The sequence below is a fragment of the Bos mutus genome, chromosome 8, assembly GCF_027580195.1.
Source record: "Bos mutus isolate GX-2022 chromosome 8, NWIPB_WYAK_1.1, whole genome shotgun sequence".
In the NCBI taxonomy this organism is placed as follows: Eukaryota; Metazoa; Chordata; class Mammalia; order Artiodactyla; family Bovidae; genus Bos; species Bos mutus.
Genome location: NC_091624.1, coordinates 28,144,360 through 28,165,127, shown reverse-complemented (window position 1 = coordinate 28,165,127; position 20,768 = coordinate 28,144,360). Strand labels below are relative to the sequence as shown.

General features: G+C 52.8%; 1 protein-coding gene across 9 annotated transcripts in view; it reads left to right on the top strand.

The window, feature by feature from the left end:
- WNK2 (WNK lysine deficient protein kinase 2) overlaps positions 1-20,768 on the top strand; it is a 146,872-nt gene that overhangs the window by 55,272 nt on the left and 70,832 nt on the right. For 6 of the 9 annotated variants that reach the window (XM_070375260.1, XM_070375258.1, XM_070375255.1 and 3 more), the window contains exons 8-18: positions 6,581-6,863; positions 10,117-10,319; positions 12,764-12,919; positions 13,299-13,490; positions 14,989-15,543; positions 17,662-17,955; positions 18,516-18,565; positions 19,353-19,521; positions 19,608-19,724; positions 20,083-20,253; positions 20,524-20,569. In XM_070375260.1, coding sequence (XP_070231361.1) covers positions 6,581-6,863; positions 10,117-10,319; positions 12,764-12,919; positions 13,299-13,490; positions 14,989-15,543; positions 17,662-17,955; positions 18,516-18,565; positions 19,353-19,521; positions 19,608-19,724; positions 20,083-20,253; positions 20,524-20,569 — 2,236 coding nt within the window. The remainder of the gene's footprint in view (positions 1-6,580; positions 6,864-10,116; positions 10,320-12,763; positions 12,920-13,298; positions 13,491-14,988; positions 15,544-17,661; positions 17,956-18,515; positions 18,566-19,352; positions 19,522-19,607; positions 19,725-20,082; positions 20,254-20,523; positions 20,570-20,768) is intronic. The other 3 variants (XM_070375261.1, XM_070375259.1, XM_070375262.1) reach the window with 3 other exon arrangements.

The following is a 20,768-nucleotide window of genomic DNA, read 5'->3' as shown; positions in this document are numbered from 1 at the left end:
CCTCATTGTAGTTTTGATTTGCCATTCTTGAATAATTAGCAGTGTTGAGCATCTTTTCCTGTACCTGCTAGACATCTGTATGTCTTCTTTGGACAGGTGTCAGTTAGGTCTTCTGCGCATTTTTTTGATTGGGCTTTATATATATATATATATATATCAGTTCAGTTCAGGCACTCAGTCGTGTCCAACTCTTTATGACTTCATGGACTGCAGCATGCCAGGCTTCCCTGTCCATCACCAACTCTCGGAGTTCACTCAAACTCACATCCATTGAGTCGATGATGCCATCCAACCATCTCATCCTCTGTCGTCCCCTTCTCCTCCTGCCTTCAATCTTTCCTAGCATCAGGGTCTTTTCCAGTGAGTCAGTTCTTCGCATCAGGTGGCGAAAGTATTGAAGTTTCAGCTTCAGCATCACTCCTTCCAGTGAAAATTTGGCTTTATTTCCAAAATATGCAAACAGTTCATATAGCTTCCCTCTCTCTCTCTCTCTATGTATATATATATATATAGAACATATATATATATACATATATATATACTGTCCTGGTGTTAAGAGGAGGGGAGGCAGGCCGGGGGCTGGGACAGCCCTGCTTGGTTGGAGATGAGGTAGGTCCCTGGATGGCCTTGAGGGCTGGTGTCTGTCAAGGTGCGGGCACCTCAGAAAGCACAGGTGATGAACAGCATTCTCATTCCCCTGTGAACACTACATAGCGGTGGTATGAGAGTGGCAGGGGACACAGATTCACGTGGTGGCATGTCCTGGAGGCACCTGGGACCCAGACAGCTGGAGCCATCTGTGTCTCAGCTACGCCAGGTACGTCCTGCAGCTCTGGCTCCATTCTTGGTTTGTTCTAGACAGTTATAGTACGGCGGTGCCCAAACGTGGCCTGGACCCCTTCCCAGGACCTTCCCATATACTAGAACATATATATATATGTTCTAATTATATATATATATAGAGAGAGAGAGAGAGAGAGAGAGAGAGAGAGAGAGAAGCTATATGAACTGTTTGCGTATTTTGGAAATTAATCTGTTTTCAGTTGCATCATTTGCAAATGTTTTACTTCATTCTGTAGGTTTTTTTGTTTTGTTTATAGTTTCCTTTGCTATGCAAAGATTTTTATTAAAAATTTTTTATTATTATTTTTTTTTTACTTTACAATATTGTATTGATTTTGCCATACATCAACATGCATCTGCCACAGGTGTACATGTGTTCCCCATCCTGAACCCCCCTCCCACCTCCCTCCCCATACCATCCCTCTGGGTCATCCCAGTGCACCATCCCCGAGCTTCCTGTATCCTGCATCAAAGATTTTAAACTTAATTAGGTCCTGTTTATTTTTGCCTTTGTTTTCATTACTCTAGAAGACAGATCCAAAAAAATATTACTGCAATTTTTGTCAAAGAGAGTTCTTCCTGTATTTTCCTCTAATTTTATAGTATCTAGTCTTACACTGAGGTCTTCAATTCATTTTGAGTTTATTTTTGTATGTGATGTTAGAGGATGTTCTAATTTCATCCTTTTACATGTAGCTGTCCAGTTTTCCCAGTACCACATATTGTTTTTTGTCCAATGTATATTCCTGCCTCTTTGGCGGGTAGATTAATTGACCATAAGTGTATGGGTTTATTTGGGGGCTTTCTGTCTTATTCCATTGGTCTATATTTCTGTTTTCATGCCAGTACCATACTATTTTGATAATTGTAGCTTTGTAGTATAGTCACAAGTCAGGGAGAATGATTCCTCTAACTGTTCTTCTTTCTGAAGATTATTTTGGCTATTTGGGGTCTTTTGTGGTTCCATACAAATTGTAAAAATTATTTTGTTCTAGTTCTAGTTTGTTTTGTTCTATTTTGTTCAGTGTTAATAAGGCCACTGGTAATTTGGTAGGGAAGGACCCTGGTATGGCCCTGGAAGGTGGGCTACAAGAGGTAGAGGGGAGACTGCCTGCACAGGCTCTTGTGGGCAGCATATCTTTGGCACCAGCCTGTGCTGACCACTGTACCATGGAACTCTGGTCAGATGAGGAAGCTGAGGCTGGCCATGCCATGTAAGGTGTGGGAGTCATAAACCAAGGGGACCTTGGGGGACTGGGCACATGTCAGGTGAGGGGTCCGTGGAGCTTGGTTTGGGGGTTGCAGCAGGTTGGTGCATGACAGGAGTGGGAGGTGCATGGCTACCCAGGACCCTGCCCTGCCCTTGACAGCAGCCTGTGCCTCTGCTGGCATGTGTGGAGGGTATGACGTCCTGCTGATGGCATGGTGCCCGTGTCAGGACTCCTTCCCAGCTGCTGGTCACATTCCTGGACTTAGAAACAGACACCTCTGCTATAATCGGATTTAATAGAATTATTTAGCTCCATGGCTTCCCAGAGTATCTTTCTATGACCTTGCATAGTGCTGTTGAATTGCTGCATATTTGCTGAGAGTTGCTTTAAGTTAATTACCAGCTTATCTATTTTAGTATAGTAGTTTGTTAATCCCTATACCTAATTTGCCCCTCCCCCTCCCTTTCTCCTTTGGTAACCATAGTTTGTTTTTCATGTCTGTGAGTCTATTCTGTTTTATATATATCAATAGATTAATTATATTTTAGATTCCACATTAAAAAAGTTAAAAAAAAAAAAAAAAAGAGTTACCAGCCCATCAGTCCTATGAATTCAGGACCTTTTTTTCCCCCATACTGTGACGCTGGTCCCTCCATGTTTTCTGCTGAGGTTTAAAGCATAGACATAAGTAGCGATCAAGGTCATGTGTAGGCTGGTATCCTGTGAGCTGAGATTCATGAGGCTGAGTTGCATTTGGCGAGCATCCTGGAGGGACCGTGGAGATTGGGAGTACCTGGCCTGCAGCTCTAGCTGTCCTGGTGTTAAGAGCAGGGGAGGCAGGCCGGGGGCTGGGACAGCCCTGCTTAGAGATGAAGTAGGTCCTTGGACGGCCTTGAGGGCTGGTGTCTGTCAACGTGCAGGCACCTCAGAAAGCACAGGTGATGAACAGCATTCTCATTCCCCTGTGAACACTACATAGCGGTGGTATGAGAATGGCAGGGGACACAGATTCACGTGGTGGCATGTCCTGGAGGCACCTGGGACCCAGACAGCTGGAGCCATCTGTGTCTCAGCTACGCCAGGTACGTCCTGCAGCTCTGGCTCCATTCTTGGTTTGTTCTGGACACTCTTCAGTTACAGGACCGCGGTGCCCAAACGTGGCCTGGATCCCTTCCCAGGACCTGCCTACCTTCCTGAGAGGACTCATCCCTCGTATGGCTCAACATAGAGAATGCCTATGGCCCCCAGGCCCTTGGGTACATGCCTGTGCCTGTAGCTGTGGCCCTGTCTTTACCAAGTCTCTAGCACCTGCCTGGACTCATGGGCAGAAGGTGTCTCTGAGAGTTCACAGCACAGGCCTTGGGCCTGGCTTCTCCCCATTTCCTCTCCTGTGTTTTCTTTAAAAGCACTTTTTCATGGGCACACCCTCCATGCTGTATGGCATCCGTGCAGAGGGCGGCACATCATTGTGTTCAGTTAAGGAATAATAAAAACCATCATATACCCAGCACTCTGTTAAGAAACAGAATGAACCCAGAGCCCTGGACACCTGTGATGAGCTGAACATGACTGCATTTGCACAGTGGGGTCTTCCTCCTGTGTAAATGCCCCAGTTGTTACTGGTTGCAACTCCTGTCTCCTGGCTGGGCCTTGTAGGTCAGTGCTAGTGCTGCAGCCCTTGGTGAAGGTCTAACTCCCCTTCCTTCCCTTTCCCTCCCCTACCCTCCGCACCCATCTGTAAACACCAGACCTAAAACTGGGGTCTGAGGCTCTCCTCCCTGGGGTCCTTATGGTAGCTGCCTGAGCCTTTCGTGGGCTATCCCTGGAGACAGCCTGAGCTGGGGAGACTTCCAGAGCTCACAGCCTCCTGGCAGCTCTGCTGGGTGGTCACTTGCTGATAGCTTTAACCCAACACAGTTTTAGGACCTGGTCCCCTTTCTGGGCTGCCCTGTTGTTAACGCCTGAGGTTAGCGAGCGTTAAGTTTTGAAGATGATGAGGCTGCCTTCCTGAGGCTACTGGGGGTGGGAGGAGGCCGATGGGATAGCTTTCTCTTCTCCCTCTACTGTCAACTTCCAGCAGGTCCTGTGGGGAGCAGGGGAGGCGGGGGGCGCTGGGGGTGGGTAGAGGATACAGTGAGGTGGCCCACGTGGATGTGGATCAGAACAAAGACGCCCCCATGGCTGAGAGAAGGGTGAGTTCTTTAGGGACCTGGGCTGGCTTTGATCTGGAAGTGACCCCTTATGTAGACCCCCAAGGGTGGGAGGGGAGGGGGCTTGGAGCCTAGCCCAGGGCTCTTTTGTCAGTGGTACCAGCCCTTCCACCTTCACAGCCTCCAGATAACAGGATGCCCCAGTGTGGCCAAATTCTCTCCTGATTGGGAAAAAATAGAAGGAACACTTTGGAGAGGATCACTGGGTGGTGACTGTGAAAATGGAGACGTAAGGAAAAATGGGTCATGGGCAGAAAATAGAAATGGAAGGCAGGTGCGTCTGTGGGATGCCTTCTTTTCAGCGGCCTCTGGTCAGGTTGGCCATGAGGGTAGCACTGAGGGTGGGCGCGGAACCTTCTCGGCCTCTTCAGCGAGTCCCGGCTGTGGGCACAGACCTGCTTGCACCTCCGCCGTCCTGGGCTGAGCCTGGTGGGAGCCTCAGGGTGGACGTCTGCACAGTTCATTCTGTCCAATGGAGTTGTCTTCTGACAGGAGTCTTTTGAAGTAATCACAAACTTAGAGGGAAGTGGCAAATGCAGGACAGGTCTGTTCCAGATGACTTTAGTTAGTGTTTGTTGCTCAGTTGTGCCCGACTCTTTGCGACCCCATGGACTGCAGCCCATCAGGCTCCTCTGTGAGATTTTCCAGGCAAGGATACTGGAGTGGGTTGCCATTTCCTTCTCCAGGGGATCTTCCCAATCCAGGGATCGAACCCGGGTCTCCTGCACTGCAGGTAGATTCTTTACCGTCTGAGCACCCTGAATATATTCGTGTCTGTTTCCCACACATGGGGACTTTGCTCACAGCTGCCTCAGCTGTCAGAATCCCAAGAGCAGCCCTGCCCACCAAGGGTCTGGAGCTGTCCAGTGATGCCTCATGGCAAGAGTGGCTTCACGGGAGAGTGATCCACAGGAGGGAAAGAAATAAAGGGAGAAACAGACTGAGAGAGAGAGAGAGACAGAGGCAGAGAGACAGATGGAGAAAGAGAAAGACGGACACAGAGACAGAGCGGCACAGAGAGACAGAGGCCGAGAGGGCTGAGAGGCAGAGAGACAAGCTGCATGTATGTGGCAGTCCATTGTGTAACCTCATATTGGCAGCAAACCGAGCACTTCTGCCCCCACAGATCAGTTTTGTTTCTCCTGTGTGCGTTTGTGGACATGTCCTTCAAACCATCATGGTGTCACTTTATTTTAGTGCTCAGAGTGCCCCAGATTCAGCCAGTAGGAGGCCTTGGACGCTGGCTTCCGTGTTGTCCTGCTGTCTGTCGTCTTCCCAGCATGTCCTCGATTTCAGGCACAGTGAGATGTCCGACTCCCCCGCCCTTTCCCCGCAAGCCTGAACCTGCCGTCTCATGGGGAGCCCTGCACTGTCACGGCAGCTGGGCTCCACTTGGCTGTCGTTGCCCCCGGCCCACTCCGTGGGTGGTTCAGAAGCAGGCACTACACCGTGTGTTGTATGTGCTCACATCTACATCTGGTGTGTTTGTGTCTATTGTACTTTGAAAACTGTGAGTTCACACCATTCCCACCCAGCGCCACAGGCTCTGTTTTTTTGTTTTCTCTTTTCACGTGGGGAATCCCACAGTGTTGGGGAGGAGCCTGGCTGCCGCTGTTTCCTGGTTTTGCCACAGGTATTCTCAGAGGGCACCGTGATGTTTCCTTGAGATTGTTGACTCCTTTACAGATGCTCTCAAATGCTCTGTTGGGTGAATTGGGTTCAGAGTTTTGCTAGGCATGACACCTTCTTGGTCTCTTGTTACTAAATGTACCTCTTTTCTCCAGCCTCTGTGGTTTCTCGGAGAGTGCCCAGGATGACACTGAGGACAGTGTCGGCTGAGGCTCCTTGTACCTGTCCCTGAGCACACAGATGCAGCCCGGACCTCCTTCCTGCCCTTGGCCAGCCTGAGGGAGGGGCTCCAGGAAAGCCCTGGGGCCCAGCCGGTGGGAGTCTGCCCTGTGTTCTGGCCCTGCCAGAGGCAGATTGGGATCGCCCTTCCCCTCACACACCTGGCCCGTGGTTACGAGCATCGGCTGTGTTGCCACAGACCCAGGAGCTGGATTATTGTAGGTTTAGATGGTCAGTCTCCCCGTGGATCTACAGTCAGTGGTGGGAGGACGTTCACTTCCGGGATGAGGAGAGTGTCCATGACAGGGATGATTGGTAAACGTGGTTATGAGGGTGAGGGACCCTGGGAGGGGACCTAGGGCAGAGACTCCTCAGGCAGGAGGTAGCCGTGCAGATGGCAGGGTCCCCTGGAAGTGGGGTGTGCAGCTGGAGCTGGTCCCAGTAATGACATGGAGATTTCCTTTGCAGATTGAGTCAGGATTTTTCCATGAGAGTGACGTGAAGATTGTGGCCAAGTCCATCCGTGACCGTGTGGCATTGATCCAGTGGCGGCGAAAGAGGATCTGGCCAGCGCTGCAGCCCCAGGAGCAGCGGGACCTCGGCAGCCCTGACAAGGCCAGGGGCCCACCCACGCCCCTGCAGGTCCAGGTGACCTACCACTCACAGGCCGGGCTGCCAGAGTCCGAGGAGCCCGAGGCCGACCAGCACCTCCTCACCCCTGCGCTGCCGGCCAGCGCCACCTCCCTGGCCTGTGAGTGCTGCCTCTCCAGGCGCCCCCTCCCCCTGCACCACCCGTCCCTCTAACCCACCTGTGGGTATGAATGATCGGTGTGGGCAAGCATTTCTCCAGGGAGGAATTCCCCTGGGAGGCATCCCCATGTGGCAAAGAGATCTGTGACCAGAGGCTCCCTGAAGTCTGGCTTCCCAGGGCAGACTCAGAACTGAGCCATCGGGGCTGGAGCTGACTCAGTTCAGCTACTTATCCCCTCTGGAGGCTCTCAGCCCAGCCTCACAGGGCACCTGAGGGCCATACCTCCACCCTGGATTCCCTGACCGGTGGAGGCATCGGAGCCACGTGCTGTGGTTCTGAGGCTGCCAGTGGCTACAGCCTCCAGTCGTGCTGTGGTCTTGGTTGTGAGTTTTCCTGCTTGGATTATCCGTCCCCAAGGTTACCTCCCTTCTTGTGCCCTTTAGTGTTTCCCAGGGAATGTCACCGATGGATTGGTGAGAATTACTTTATACCTGGCTTCATCTCAGACCACTGGAAGGGAGAATCCAGTGTCGTCTTTAAGTCTGAGTAGAAATTCTGCCTTTACCCTCAGTATCTTCAAAATTCAGCTGTGAGCCATGGATGGAGGATGTAGCCTTTTCTGTCTGTTCTGTGAATAAGCATGGAGAGCTGAGCCGCCCTTCCAGGTCACTATTTTAGGTGTTTTTGTGTGGAAAGACCAAAATAGTCTGTTTATTTAATAGTTACATCCTTTCTTTATCAGTAGAATAGCTAAACGTTCTTCAAAGTAGGCTGTTTAAATTCAAACCAGCTGCTGGCCATCACTTTAAGACGAGTTGCCAACTGTCTACTTGTCTCCTCCCTGCTCAAGTTTGCTTTGGAGGATAGAGTTGTTACATCATTACTACATTTTCTGATAAACCAAAAAATTAATTCACAAGTATAAACTTTTTGTAGGAAAAAGCTTTCCACACCTGGCATACCACTACATACTTTGAGAACATAATTTTTGGTTGGACAATTTTTAGGACAGGAATTAAGAAATCTTCTTTTGTTAAACTTTGCAGGGATACAGTCTGGGACCTAGAATAGGCTGTGCTGTGGTAAGATGTCATGATACAGGCTTGACCTGCTGCACAGACATGAATCGACAGATGAGTTTATAGTGGATGTTGTGTCTGCACACGGATCCGCTTCCTGACTAAGAGTGAAGAATGTGCTTCATGTCATGGCCGTAGTTTTCAAAAACATCTTTACCCATTTATTGTATTGGGTTGGCCTACAGGTTTGCTTGGGTTTTTCCAAGACATCGCACAGAAAAGCCCAAAGTTTATGGCCAACCCAATCTTTTTTTTTAAAGTAGATAATATAGTCACATTGTATACAATTTAGAAAATCCAAGAGGATATACAGTACAAGCCAGTTAATTTTCTTCCCTGGAGGTCACTGATGTTAAATGTCTTTTAACTTTCACTTCCAGAGATTACACCTTCCAGACAGCCTCTGGACACACGCACGTGGAGCGTGCACACGCACCGTGTCTCCCTGTAATCCACAGTCCAGCATCCTGTGCATGCTCTTCTGCACCTTGCTCTGGGTCAGAGCAGAAAGCCTGCGCTCAGCTGTCCCTCTGGCCGCAGTGCCTGTGGTCGGCTGGACCACTCTGGCTTCATAAAGATCAACTAGTGGGGACACCAAGCAGCACACACACCACTGTAGAGGACCTGGTCTTAGGTAGCAAGATGGGCACACAGGCTTTCATATATCAGAAGGTGCAGCGAGTATCAGATAACTTCCCACTGTGCGTTCTGTAAGCTACCCACCACAGTCCAGATCAAGCTCAAGCCAGCGTCAGTGACTGTGAGAACACAAGTTTTCAATAGCTTAGAAATGATTTTTTAAAGTAATTTTTATTATACAAATAAACACATTCACTTAGAAATGTAAAATGTCACTTATATGGTTAAAATCACCCTACTTGAAATTGGTCGCGTTCACTCTCGTGCACTTTCTCTGTCTCATCTTTCTTTCATGGCCCACACTCCCCATTTAGCATATGCACACACCTGGCCTCTGTTTCTGTCTCTCTCTCTCTCTCTAAGTAACGATGACTGCTGGCCCCCTCATCAGAAATCAGAGCCACGTGTTTCATTGGTTTTTCACAATCAAACCTCACCATTCGTAAGTCTTCCTGGGTCAAAATAAGTTCTGCTCAGCTCTCGGGAAAAATTATTTTGTTGTAAAGCCAACAAGCGTTCTCTTTACTTTATTTGTTTAAGGTGAAAATTGAAAGTTAAAACTCACACCGAAAGGCGTCCTGTAGAAGTAGCTTGGTGTTCATGGATGGCAAATCCTAATGTTTACGTAGCTTTTGGAATCCGGAGGCAGTAAAACAAAAACGCCACTTCAAACGGGTTTCTGCTCTTCATTCTTGCCTGGCACGACCATGCAGGTGCCCTCTCCTCCCAGGTGTGTCTTGGTGAGACCAGCCTGTGGGCCATGGCGGTCCTGTCTGTGCCACCTTGTACAGGCAGCTCCACCCAGGCTGGGTTTGACAGGCCAGTCTAGGCTTACCTTGGGTGAGGCTGGCCTCTTGGGAGGCTCTCTGGAGGCTGCAGAGCCTTTGAGTCCTCCGCTCATGGCCTCCCTGTAGGGCACAGGCCTTGTCAGCCCCCATTTTCCAGCCACTTTAGACTTGAGCCTGTGAACTGAGGGGTTAGATTTGGACCTAAGTCTTCCTAATTCAGGCTCTTTGCTGTGGTGAATGGAGGTGGTCAGGGCCCTCTCCCCCTATAAAACACAGCTGGTAATTATTTCCTCCACATGACTGCAGCTTTTCCTAACTTGGACATTCGATCTTCTACCTTTGAAGAACTGAAAGCGCCCACTTTCAGGGCCAGGGCAGGTGGCAGGTGAGGTCCCTCTCTGTAAGCTGGTGGAGGTGGCCGGCCTGCCTACAGAGGATGGTGTGAGTTGCCCATCTGGGATCTGTGGTAGTCCATCGTGAGAACCAACAGGTGTCAGGCAGTGTGGGGTACGGGCTCCCAGGGCCATTTCCGGGTGGTGCAGTTATAGCCTTTGTATAGGTGATTGTTTAAAATGATGCACGTTTATTATGTTTGTGATCTGCAAATGCAATCAAGTCTTATTTTACAGAAGAAAACACACGGACAAGCTGTCCCACGTTTGCGTTCCCTGGGACTTGTGCGACGTGCTGTGGGGGTGAAGTTTGGAGGTGCCTGCTTTGAGCCATGCTTTTTTCCTCCCTCCCCAGCGGACAGCACGTTCGACAGTGGCCAGGGCTCAACGGTGTATTCAGACTCGCAGAGTAGCCAGCAGAGTGTTGTGCTGGGGTCGCTGGCAGACGGAGCACCACCCGCCTCCCAGTGTGTGTGCAGCCCCCCTGTGAGCGTGAGTGATGGGCCCGTCCTGCCACATAGCCTGCCCTCCCTAGGGGCCTACCAGCAGCCTGCCACGGTGAGTCAGCCCAACCTTTCTGGCCAATGTTCTGGCCCACATGGCCTAGAGTCTGTGATGGTTCATTCAGTCTGTGCTGGCCTGTTGTCAGTTGGAACCATGCAAAAGTGGGCCTGCAGGAGGTCCATCCTTGCTGGTAACTGCAGGGCTGCAGGCTGGAGCAGCCTGTGATGTACCCTCAAAGACCTGCTAGATGAGAAAATCCTGAAAACAGAGCCCAGTGACACCCGTACATACAAAGCTGCGATAAAGCTGGTGAGGTCCTGCCCTATACGCTGGACCTGAAAAGTTACTTCTGACTGTTGCAAAGGCGATGGAAAAGCATCATTTATAGCACTGAGATCTTTGACTTTGTCTCAGTGTCCAGCTTCACTGAGAGAGTGTTAAGTACCTCCCGGCATTTCTCCTCTGCTTATTATACAGCCGTTAAAAGTTAGAGGTATGGAAATAACCAAATCATATGAAATGTTTTTAGTGATATTTCAGAAGTGGGATTGAAAGGGCCTCATGCTTATGCCTGTGGAAACATTTGTAAGATATGGAAAACCTAAGGCTGTTAGATGAGATGGAAATTGTTAGATGAGGGAGTCACATTTCATTTATTGTTTTATTTTGATTTTTTTCTAATGCCGAAGAAAGCAGAACAATTGCTTGTCTCCCAGTCCCCAATCAGTCAGTCCCAGAGAAGTTGCCCTTGAGCTGGGCTGTGGAGAGGGGTCCACAGGGAGATTTAGATGCTCCTCAGGCCCAGGAGCCTCTGCCCGAGGAGCCTCTCCTGCCGGGTCCTCGGTTACCGCGGCGCCCAGACGCGCCCTCACTTCCTCGCTTTTGCGTGTCCTTTCGATCATGTGCTCTCGCACTGTGGCTGCCTTTTGGGGCTCCCTGAGTGCCAGGTGCCAGCCTTTCCAGCCACCTCTGTCTCTCTTCCCTCCCCTCCTGTCTGCTCAGGCTCAGAAAAGTCCCCTTGGAAAAACAGCTGAAGCATTTGCCTCTGCTAACCGGAGCCCAGGATTCATTTCCAATTTGCATTTTGCAATTTGCCCTGTTTCACAAAATTAAGTGAAATATGATTTTACAGCAAGAAGAGTTCACTGCTCAGAGCAGTGGTTCTTGGCTTTAGGTTGCCCATGCCGGGGCTGAGCCAGACCCATCCACAGGCCCTCATTCCCTCTAGGGCAGGTCACACAGTGTGTTCTTTACCCGGGTCTCTGCAGTGCTGCATGTTTCCTGCGGGTTTGGCTCACAGGATGCCCGAGCACAGGGAAGTTGGGGGCCAGGCCAGGAAGCACCTGACATTGGCTGGGGTGCTCTCTCCCATCTCTTGCCGATTTATGCAGAAACACCTTGGACAGAAGGGGTCCCCCGAGTGCACCGAGGGTTCCTGGGGAGTGTTGCCATAGTAATGTGCCCCTAGGACCCAGGGAAGGAAGGGCACAGCCGGTGGAGTCAGGAATACAAGCTGCTTCTCTGAGGCTTCCGGGCTGCCTGAGCGCCTGACTCCCACTGGGCCAGGGACTGTGGCTCTGGGAACATGTGCGCAGGTGACTCATTCTGCCCTGTGGCTTCAAGTAAATGCAAAGGAGAGATTCCATCCTACCCCACGCTGCTTTTCATACAGCATTTACTGTGAAAGATGAAGTGAGTGATAATGGTTTTGGAAATGATGGTCACCTGTTTCATCTAGAAAACCTCAAGTGAGAGAAGCTTCTGATGTCAATGTGTTCTCAGCTTCAGAAGTCATCTCTGTGTTTTTTTCCATAGCTCTCACCTGCTCGCACCCCCAGTATTTTGAAGTAAATCCTAGACAGAAGGATATTTTGCCCCCAAGATATTTCCATCTATATCTCTACAGGATCAAGACTCTGAAAACAAAGCCCAGGACCATTATTGTACCTAAAAAGGAGCAAGTTAGCAGCATCAAGCATCCAGCGCTCATATTTCTGACTTTCCCATTCCGTGTCTATGCTTTGCCTGGTGCTGAAGGCTCACATCTGTGGCCTCATTTCTCTTCTGATGGCGAGTCATGGGAGACTCGCAGCTCTGCAGAACACCCTTCTCTCTGGCTCTGTCCCGCTTTTTATCCCCATGTTTCCATATTCTGTTTGTGAATATATCTGCATGTACACCTTTTATTCAGCTCTATAAATGAGAGATGTGTGCATGTTTATCTTTCCCTCAGTTAATGCCATCACAAGTGTTTTCCAAGGTTCCACAAATCTCTTGGTTGCATGATACTCTGTGGAATTGAAATTCTAGCACATTCCCTGGTTGGGAGGTTTTGGGGCCATCACATCTTGCTTCTGCTGAATCTTGTTCCTAGGAAAGTGTCCCTGGCAGGATGGCAGACATAGGGAATGAGAGGTGGGTCCCTGAAGATGGTGAGTGTGTGCTTGGTGGCGGGCCTTATGGCAGCTGCTGAGCATGGCTCTGTGTGTTCTCTGCAGCCTGGCCTGTCGGTGGGCTCTGTCCCACCCCCCGCCCGCCCTCCGCTCCCACAGCAGCCTTTCCCAGAGCCAGCCATGAGCTTCGCCCCTGTACTGCCACCGCCCAGTGCCCCTGTGCCGACAGGCCCAGGCCAGCCCACAGCCCCCGCCCACCAGGTGAGTGCTGCCTGCCCTCCTTTTGGGTGCCATGGGTGTCTTGGTCTCCCCAGGCCCTGCCTGTCCATCTTGGCTGGCCTGAGCCCAGGGCCTGTGAACCTCCTGGCAGGTCCAGGCCCCCTGTGCTCCTTCTCTGCAGTTCCCCAGGGCCTGGGGTGTGGATGGAAGTGGGGATGGGTCTCTTGTATCTGTGGAGCTGAGGTTACACAGCATTTGGAAGGCCCTCATTCCACAGAGTGGTCCTCTCAGATCTGTGTGTCCTGGGCTCCAGGCTGGATGTTTGAACGTGTGTCACTGTGGGTATGTGTGCATGTGTGTTGTGTCTAAGTATGTATCTCAGGAGGACATTGATCTAAGAGGAGCCCCTCTCTCTTTCTAGCCTTCTCTCCTGGCCCAGCCGGTACCCTTGCCGCAGGTCCTGGCCCCACAACCCGTGGGCCCTCTGCAGCCAGCGCCCTCCCACCTGCCTCCGTACCTGGCTCCAGCCTCCCAGGTGGTGGCCCCTGCTCAGCTGAAGCCCCTCCAGATGCCTCCGGCGCCCCTGCAGCCACTAGCTCAGATCCCCCCGCAGGTACCTCTCTGTCCCCTGCTCTCCAGCCTGGCCTGCTCCCCCAGCCTGGTTGGCCAGTCCTTGTCCTCAGGGCACGTGGGTGCCTCAGGAAACACTCCCTGGTGACAAGACAGCTGGGCTGGTGTGTTCTGCCTTTGACTTCTGCCCCAGATGCATCCAAGATTGGGAAAGGTTTAGTCCAGAGTTAGGCCAGAAGAGCCAGGATGGAGCTGTGAGCACAAAGCTTGGGTCACTGTTTTCCATGGAGCTACCTGAGGCTGTGTGGACCATGGATTCTTGGGGGTCCAGTAGACAGCTGAGCAGCTTGCCAGCTGCAGAGATTGGACTGTCTTTTTGGGGAGTGTCATGTGACCAGTATCATGTGATAGCACGTGATTGATACTTGGGTGCTCTTGCTCAGGCTAATGCTTTCGGTGGTCATGCATGTTTCTAGTGAATCTTGACCGCAGGATGGGTTTCATTTCATGGGTCCCATTGTTGCGTGTTGACGGGGCTGGGATGGGAAGTGCTTCTTTGTAGGGAGGATGTGAGTGTTCCTACGGTTTGCAGGCACCCCTCACAAGGTGCTTTCATGTCAGCTGTTGCCTGTCACCTGCCTTGTCCTCATCACTCCTACACTGGAGTCACTTTCAGCATCTAGTTAATCCAACACCTTGCTCCCAGTGGTCGTGGCATTTAGTAGCTTTTCAAATACACAGAGGTCAATTTGCATATTTTCTGTCTTATAACTGCACAAAGGTACATGTTGTGTGATGCTCATGTGTCTATAACCAGAAAGGCTTTAGTTTAGAACTGTCAGAGAATCTGCTGAAATGTTTCAAGTGCAAAATCCACGAGATGTCTCCAGGATGGAAGACCAGACACAGAAGGTTCTGGCGCTCTGCTGTTTTGACATGCCGTTCTCTCCCAGGCCGCATGGCACAGGGGCATTCAGCCAGCAAGGAGAGGCTGGAAGATTTGCTTTTTTTCAGATGACTTGTCAAAGAATGACTTGGTCTCATTGTGAATTTACACAGATTAGAGGGAATCAGCCAAAGTAGTTTCAGATATTTGGAGCCAGTCTGGTAGCTTGGACAGTCCTGGTACTTCTGAATGAGAACATGCCAAAGCTGGGTATCTGATGGTCACTATTATGACCCCCAGTATCCTTGCAGTAACCAAGAAGAGTGGTCCAGCCTGAGACTCTGAGGTAGTGCTAAATGGGGGCCATCCTGAAGGTCGTGTCTATATCCCACACCCTTCTAAGGCCTCCTGTCTTTCCTTCTGTTTAAGTGTCGTATACACTTGGTTTTGTTTAAATTGGGTTTATGTTTTGGTTCCCTTCCACAGCAGCTACACGAAAAGTGTCTTGGGGGCAGAAGCTGGGAGTGATGTGGCCCCTCTCACCAGTGCAGGGTGCTGCCGGCAGGGCCGGGTCCTGGTGGGGTGATGTGGCCCCTCTCACCAGTGCAGGGTGCTGCCGGCAGGGCCCAGTCCTGACGTGCTTGTTCTCTTTCAGATGCCTCCACTTCCTGTTGTCCCCCCCATCGCTCCACTGGCCACAGTTGACAACCTCCCCACAGCCCTTCCTGACCTGCCAGCCACCAGTGGGCCCACCGTGCCTCCCCCCTCTCAGTATTTCCCTCCAGCTGTCATCTTGCCAAGCCTCCCACTCAGTGCCACCCCCGCTCCCCTGCCTGCGTCGCCGGCTCTGCCTCTGCAGACAGTCAAGCTGCCTCACCCTGCTGGGGCACCGCTGGCCGTGCCGTGCCAGACCATCGTGCCAAATGTGGCGGCCACTGCCACCGCCATCCCTCTGCTGGCTGTGGCCCCACAGGGCGTGGCCGCCCTGTCTATTCACCCCACTGTGGCCCAGCTCCCGGCGCAGCCCGTGTACCCAGCGGCCTTTCCGCAGATGGTGCCCAGCGACGTCCCGCCTTCTCCCCTCCACGCAGCGCAGACTGTGCAGGCTGCCGCTCCCCAGCCGACACCCCCCGTGCTGCCACAGCCCCACCAGCCAAGTGTTGCCCGCCTCCCGGAGCAGGCTGCTCCGGCTGCCAGTGCTGGAAGCCAGGTAACCCACCTGCTGGCCAGGGCCCACCCTTCAGGCGCTGGGAGACCCCTTAGCACATAAGGGGCTCACAGATCTCTGCTCCTTCTCAGGACCTTCACCTGGGTAGCAGAGTGGGAATGGGCAAGCAGGCAGTGCTGTCCCATGACTGCAGCGTCTCACCCGTTGTGGGGAATGTCTAATGTTCTTCTTACTTCCCAGCATGTGTTAGGAGCCTTGGGGACTGGGCTGACTAAAAGCTTCGCTGTCGGTTCCTTCCCAGGTGTTGGAGGAGCTGTCTGTGGGGGCGGAGGGTCCCTGGCCATGCTGGGCATTGTGGCATCTGCCCTCACGTGGATAGAGTTGGCAGTCTTGGTGCAGCCACGTCAGCCCCTCCATGGGTGCTGGAGAGGCTCACACTGCTTATCTTGTTACCTGCCAAAGGAAAGTAGGTGGACAGCCCCCATCTCTGCAGTCAGCAAATGAGGAAAATGGGGTTCTGATGGGGTCTGTTGGTGATGACCTAGGCCGTGTTGAGTGTACATGGGCCACTGGTCCTAAGGTAGTCATGGCAGACAAGGATGCTGTCTCAGAACCAGATGAGGGCCATGGGCAGCTTGTCGAGCTGCCAGTGAAGAGACACACCCCTTGCTGGCTGGGAGGACCTCCCTGTGGCTCCACACACCTGCACAGCCCATGCGCGTTTTGTAACTATAAGCCTGTTACCCAGCCTCCTGTGTGGAGAGGAGCTGGCCTGGGGCTCTCACCTTAGGGGCAGGGCTCTCACCTGGGCATCCTCTTACCTAGGGAGCCTCTTACCTAGGGATCCTCCCACTTGGCCCCGCCTTGGCTCTAAGCCTCAGTGGCCATGTGCCAGTGGGCATGTCCTTTGCCTTTTAAGTTCAGGCTCCTGCCCTTTTGATTTCATTGTGAAGATTCATACTGAAAGTGTGCTACGGGGCCAGGTGTCCCCCTAACTCATTTTGCACTGAATCCATTCTAGAATGAGGCACTGTCATAAGTATGCATGGATTCTCCTGGATGTTTGTCCCTGATTTTGAGAAGGGGTGATTTTCATTGCCCAATAGGCTGGTGCTTGTTTCAAAACCAGTGTGAGGAGGCCCATCGTCAGTCCAGTGCCCTGACTGAGCGACCACCTCCCTGATCTCTTACTTGGAGTAATACTGACTCAGGGCTCAGGGTCATCTGGGGAAAGCCAAGGGCTGAGTGGAGGCCTGGGGGTGTGTGGTATCATTGCAGGGCCTGTGTCTTGCGCCGTGAGCTGGCCCGGCACACTGCTGACACTGGGTTGTCTGCTTAGCTAGCAGCTGGAGAAGGTGTGGGTGCTTAGAGGTCACTGCCCAGGCCTGGTGGCCTCCCTGTGGTCTTGCCAACAGAGGGTCTGGAGTTTACTGATGAGCTAGGCTGGCTGCCCAGAGGCTTCCCTGTGCCAAGAAAGGACAGGCTGGGGCACCTGTCCAGGAGAGAAAGTTCCACAGCTAGGCTGTGGCTTTCACATCTCACTCCACATACCACATGTCTGATCAGTCTCATACTTGTAGGCCCTGTAGCAGGTCATTCCCATTCCCAACCTAAACCTCAAACTAGGGCCGTTTCAGGCCATGGCTCTCCTTCAACCTGTCTTAGCCTCTCCCCCGAGAGCCTTTAAAGAGGGAACAGGAGGGAATCTGGCCCAGTTTCTAAGTCACCCCATGGAAGGCTGAGGTCCACAGCCCCTCTTGCTCACAGCTGGGATTGGAACACAGGCTTTGACCTGACAGGAGGCTGGGGCGGAGTAGCACCGTGATCTGGCCCTGCAGGGTGGTGGCAGGGAGCCCAGAGAGGTGCTAAGTGTGCCGCACTTCAGCTTCTCAGCCTGACAGCAGCTGGAGGTTCATGGATGCAGTGCGGTTTTAGGTCTGGTTTTATACCCATGGGGACATGAGAGTGTCTTGTCCTTGGTTTTGCTAAATCTGCATACACGCACGCTGTGATTTGACTGTGGGGTGTGGGTGCATGGGGAGGTTCGTCCTCATCACTTGCTTACTCCCTTGGGTGATGGAAGCGCCTGCTTTGGTCCAGGACCTTCAGGGGAGGCGATGGCCCGCACCCCAATCGCATCCCTGTCCCCTGTGTCCTCAGATCCTGCTTGGCCACCCGCCTACATATGCTGTGGATGTCACCACCCAGGTCGCCACAGTGCCTGCGCCTGCCGCCATTCTCTCCCCGCCTCTGCCGGAAGTGCTGCTGCCTCCTGTCCCTGAGCTCCTGCCTCAGCTCCCCGGCTCTCTGGCCCCCACAGTGATAGCAGCTCCTCAGAGCGTGCCTGTCCAGACCGCTGCGCTCCTGCCGCCTGCTAACCTGCCACTGCCCAGTGGGCCTGGGATCCCTGGTCCCTGCCCGACCGTTCAGCTGACGGTGGAGCCAGCCCCCGAGGTGTGTGGCCCTCCCCTAGGGGCTCAGCCCCCAGTCCGTCACCCTGATTCCTGACCCCAGCCTCACTGCAGCCCTCCTGTGCTGTGACCTTGCGGCTCAGCTCCAGAAGTCAGGAATACCCTCAGGAAGGTGGAAGTGTGTGTCGAGGGACAGCCACGGGTGCTGTTCTTCTCCCTCTGCTGTCCCTGGATGGATTTTCCTTAATCACACATCCAGCTGGAGACCCTGATTTTTACACATGGATTCAGAGTCCTTTTCTTGGAGGCGATGGGAAGAATCTGTGCTAATTCTTCCTGGGCCATGTGCTCCCTCGTAGGGATGATCAAAGTGGGTTAACATGTTTGGAAAGGAGGTGGCCCCAGCTTATAGGAATCTGCTTGGCTCTAAGTGTTAAACATAAAATCCCTCGCTCCTGCCAGCCTGCACGTGATTTGCTCCCTGCAGTCAGAAGGGAGTGGGTGGCGGGCTGGGCGGTGATGGTGGGGAGATGGCAGACTGCACGCGGCTGTGTCGCGGGGGAATGAATGTGACCTGGCCTCCTTTCCGTGGTTTTATTTCAGGAGCAGGCCTCACAGGACAAGCAGCCCAGCCTCCCTCAGAGCTGTGAGAGGTAATGGCACACTTTGCCCGTGTATGTCAGATCTTCTAACAATGTCGCCCATTTCCAAGCCTGAGCTGGGGGAGCCTCAAGGAGCTCCTCTGGGGGGTTTGTCAGTGCTTGCTGTTGTTTGGTAGTCAGATACTCCCAGTTGTATTTCGGGTCCTGGTGCTGGTGTGCAGTGCTGAGAGCAGGGAGAGGCTATGGATGGATAGTCACCAGGTCCGGGGACTGTGGAAGGCTGGGAGAGCAGGGCAGAGTCCGGCCCACATCCCAGGTCTCCCAGCACCTCAGGCGTGGCCAATGTTGCGTTTAGGGAGGGAGCTGGTTACAGGAAGTGATCTTGTGTCCCACCCTCCTGGTCATGGCAGCACCAAGCTCAGTGCTCTGCAAACTCTCCTCAAATGCCACAGTAGCTCCACCTTGTTGATGTGTTCCCATTGCTGTTCAACAGATGGGGGAACCAAGGCATGGGGTGGGTTGTGTCTTAATCCTGACATATACTGTGAGCTGATTAAGTGTGATTCACAGGTCAGGAGCTGAGAAGACTTAGGTCCTAGGTCAGAAAGGTCATATGCCCCATATGACCCCAGCACTGTCCAGGCCAGATATTACAGGGTTAGGAGGGGCAGTGGGCTCAGGGTCCCTCTGTTGTACATGGGCAGCTTTAGACCCTCTGGGGTTTCCACCTAGCTCACCCAGACAGTAAAGCTTCTGTTGGTTTTCTGGAAAGCCAAGTTTCCCATGTGAGGCAGGCTGGGTTCCCCTGGGTGCTGTAACATTCTTGGTTTTCATGTAGCTATGGAGGCTCTGACGTCCCTTCTGGAAGAGAGATGAGTGACAGCTGCGAAGGTGCATTTGGTGGGGGAAAGCTGGAAGGCAAGGCCGCCCGGAAACATCACCGCAGGTCCACGCGTGTGCGCTCCCGCCAGGAGAGGGCCAGTCGGCCCCGACTGACCATCCTGAACGTGAGTAGCCAGGCAGAGCAGGCCGGCAAGACAGGGTAGGCTGGGCACAGTGTCCTCCCTGGCCTCACTGCCTGAGTGTCCTTTAGGTGTGCAACACGGGCGACAAGATGGTGGAGTGCCAGTTGGAGACACACAACCACAAGATGGTGACGTTCAAGTTTGACCTGGATGGGGATGCGCCTGACGAGATCGCTACCTACATGGTGAGGCTGTCGTCATGCCTGTTGGATGAGCCCACGGCCCTTCCCCTGGGACTGTCTCCTTGTGTCGCTGGGCACATGCATGCCAGCCCCACTGAGGGGAGTACTGGTGCCAGCCTTGCTTGTCCTCCCACCTCTGCCAGCGGCTGCCTCTTGTTGATAGCACTGGGGCATCACGTGGAGGCCTGCTGTGGCTTCTTGCTGAACTGTGTAGCCCTGCTGTTGGCAACTGAGCTCAGTGGCCGTGTCTCCCCTCTTGGCTTAGTCCAGAGTAGAAACCAAATAAATCCATCAATGAAGACGCTGTGCGGCCAGTGGCCTGAGGCACAGCCCCACCAGCAGGGCTGATGTGTTGTTGCAGGTGGAGCACGACTTCATCCTGCAGGCCGAGCGGGAGACATTCATTGAGCAGATGAAGGATGTCATGGACAAGGCAGAGGATATGCTCAGTGAGGATACAGATGTGGACCGTGCCTCCGACCCTGGGGTGAGCCCGCCACACCTCAGCACCTGTGGCCTGGGTGCTGGGGAGGTAAGTCCCTGTTATGAGGTCCTGGGAGGGTCTGGGCCTACTTATACCCCAGCTCCAGGCTTTGCGAGTACAGTGCTGTGATGTGGCCTGCTAGAGGAACCTGTATGCCATGCAGTGTTGGGTGAGGTGGCCGGGAGGGTAGGTGCCTTCTGTCCAGTTAAAAATGTCCGAGCTCTTGAGGCCTCTTAGAGGATTTGAGACAGTGTTGTGCTCTGAAGGAAGTTCTTGTTCCATGCAGTCGGCTGAGTTCTGATCCTTCACCTCTTTCAGGAGAATCGCCAATCCCAAGCAAACGCCCCGGTGTACCAGCAAAATGGTATGTCTCCCTTCACGGCTGTCCCTGCCAATCAGACATGCCTTTGGAGGAGTCATGTCTGCCATTGTCCTTTCTCTGCTTCCAGTAGGCATTTGATAAGGGCCTCCCACTGAGCATATTGTACGGGTTTTGGCCATCACACTGGGGGGTTGCTGGAGTGTATGGTGAGCGTGTCCCCATCTGGGGACAGCTGCCCTGT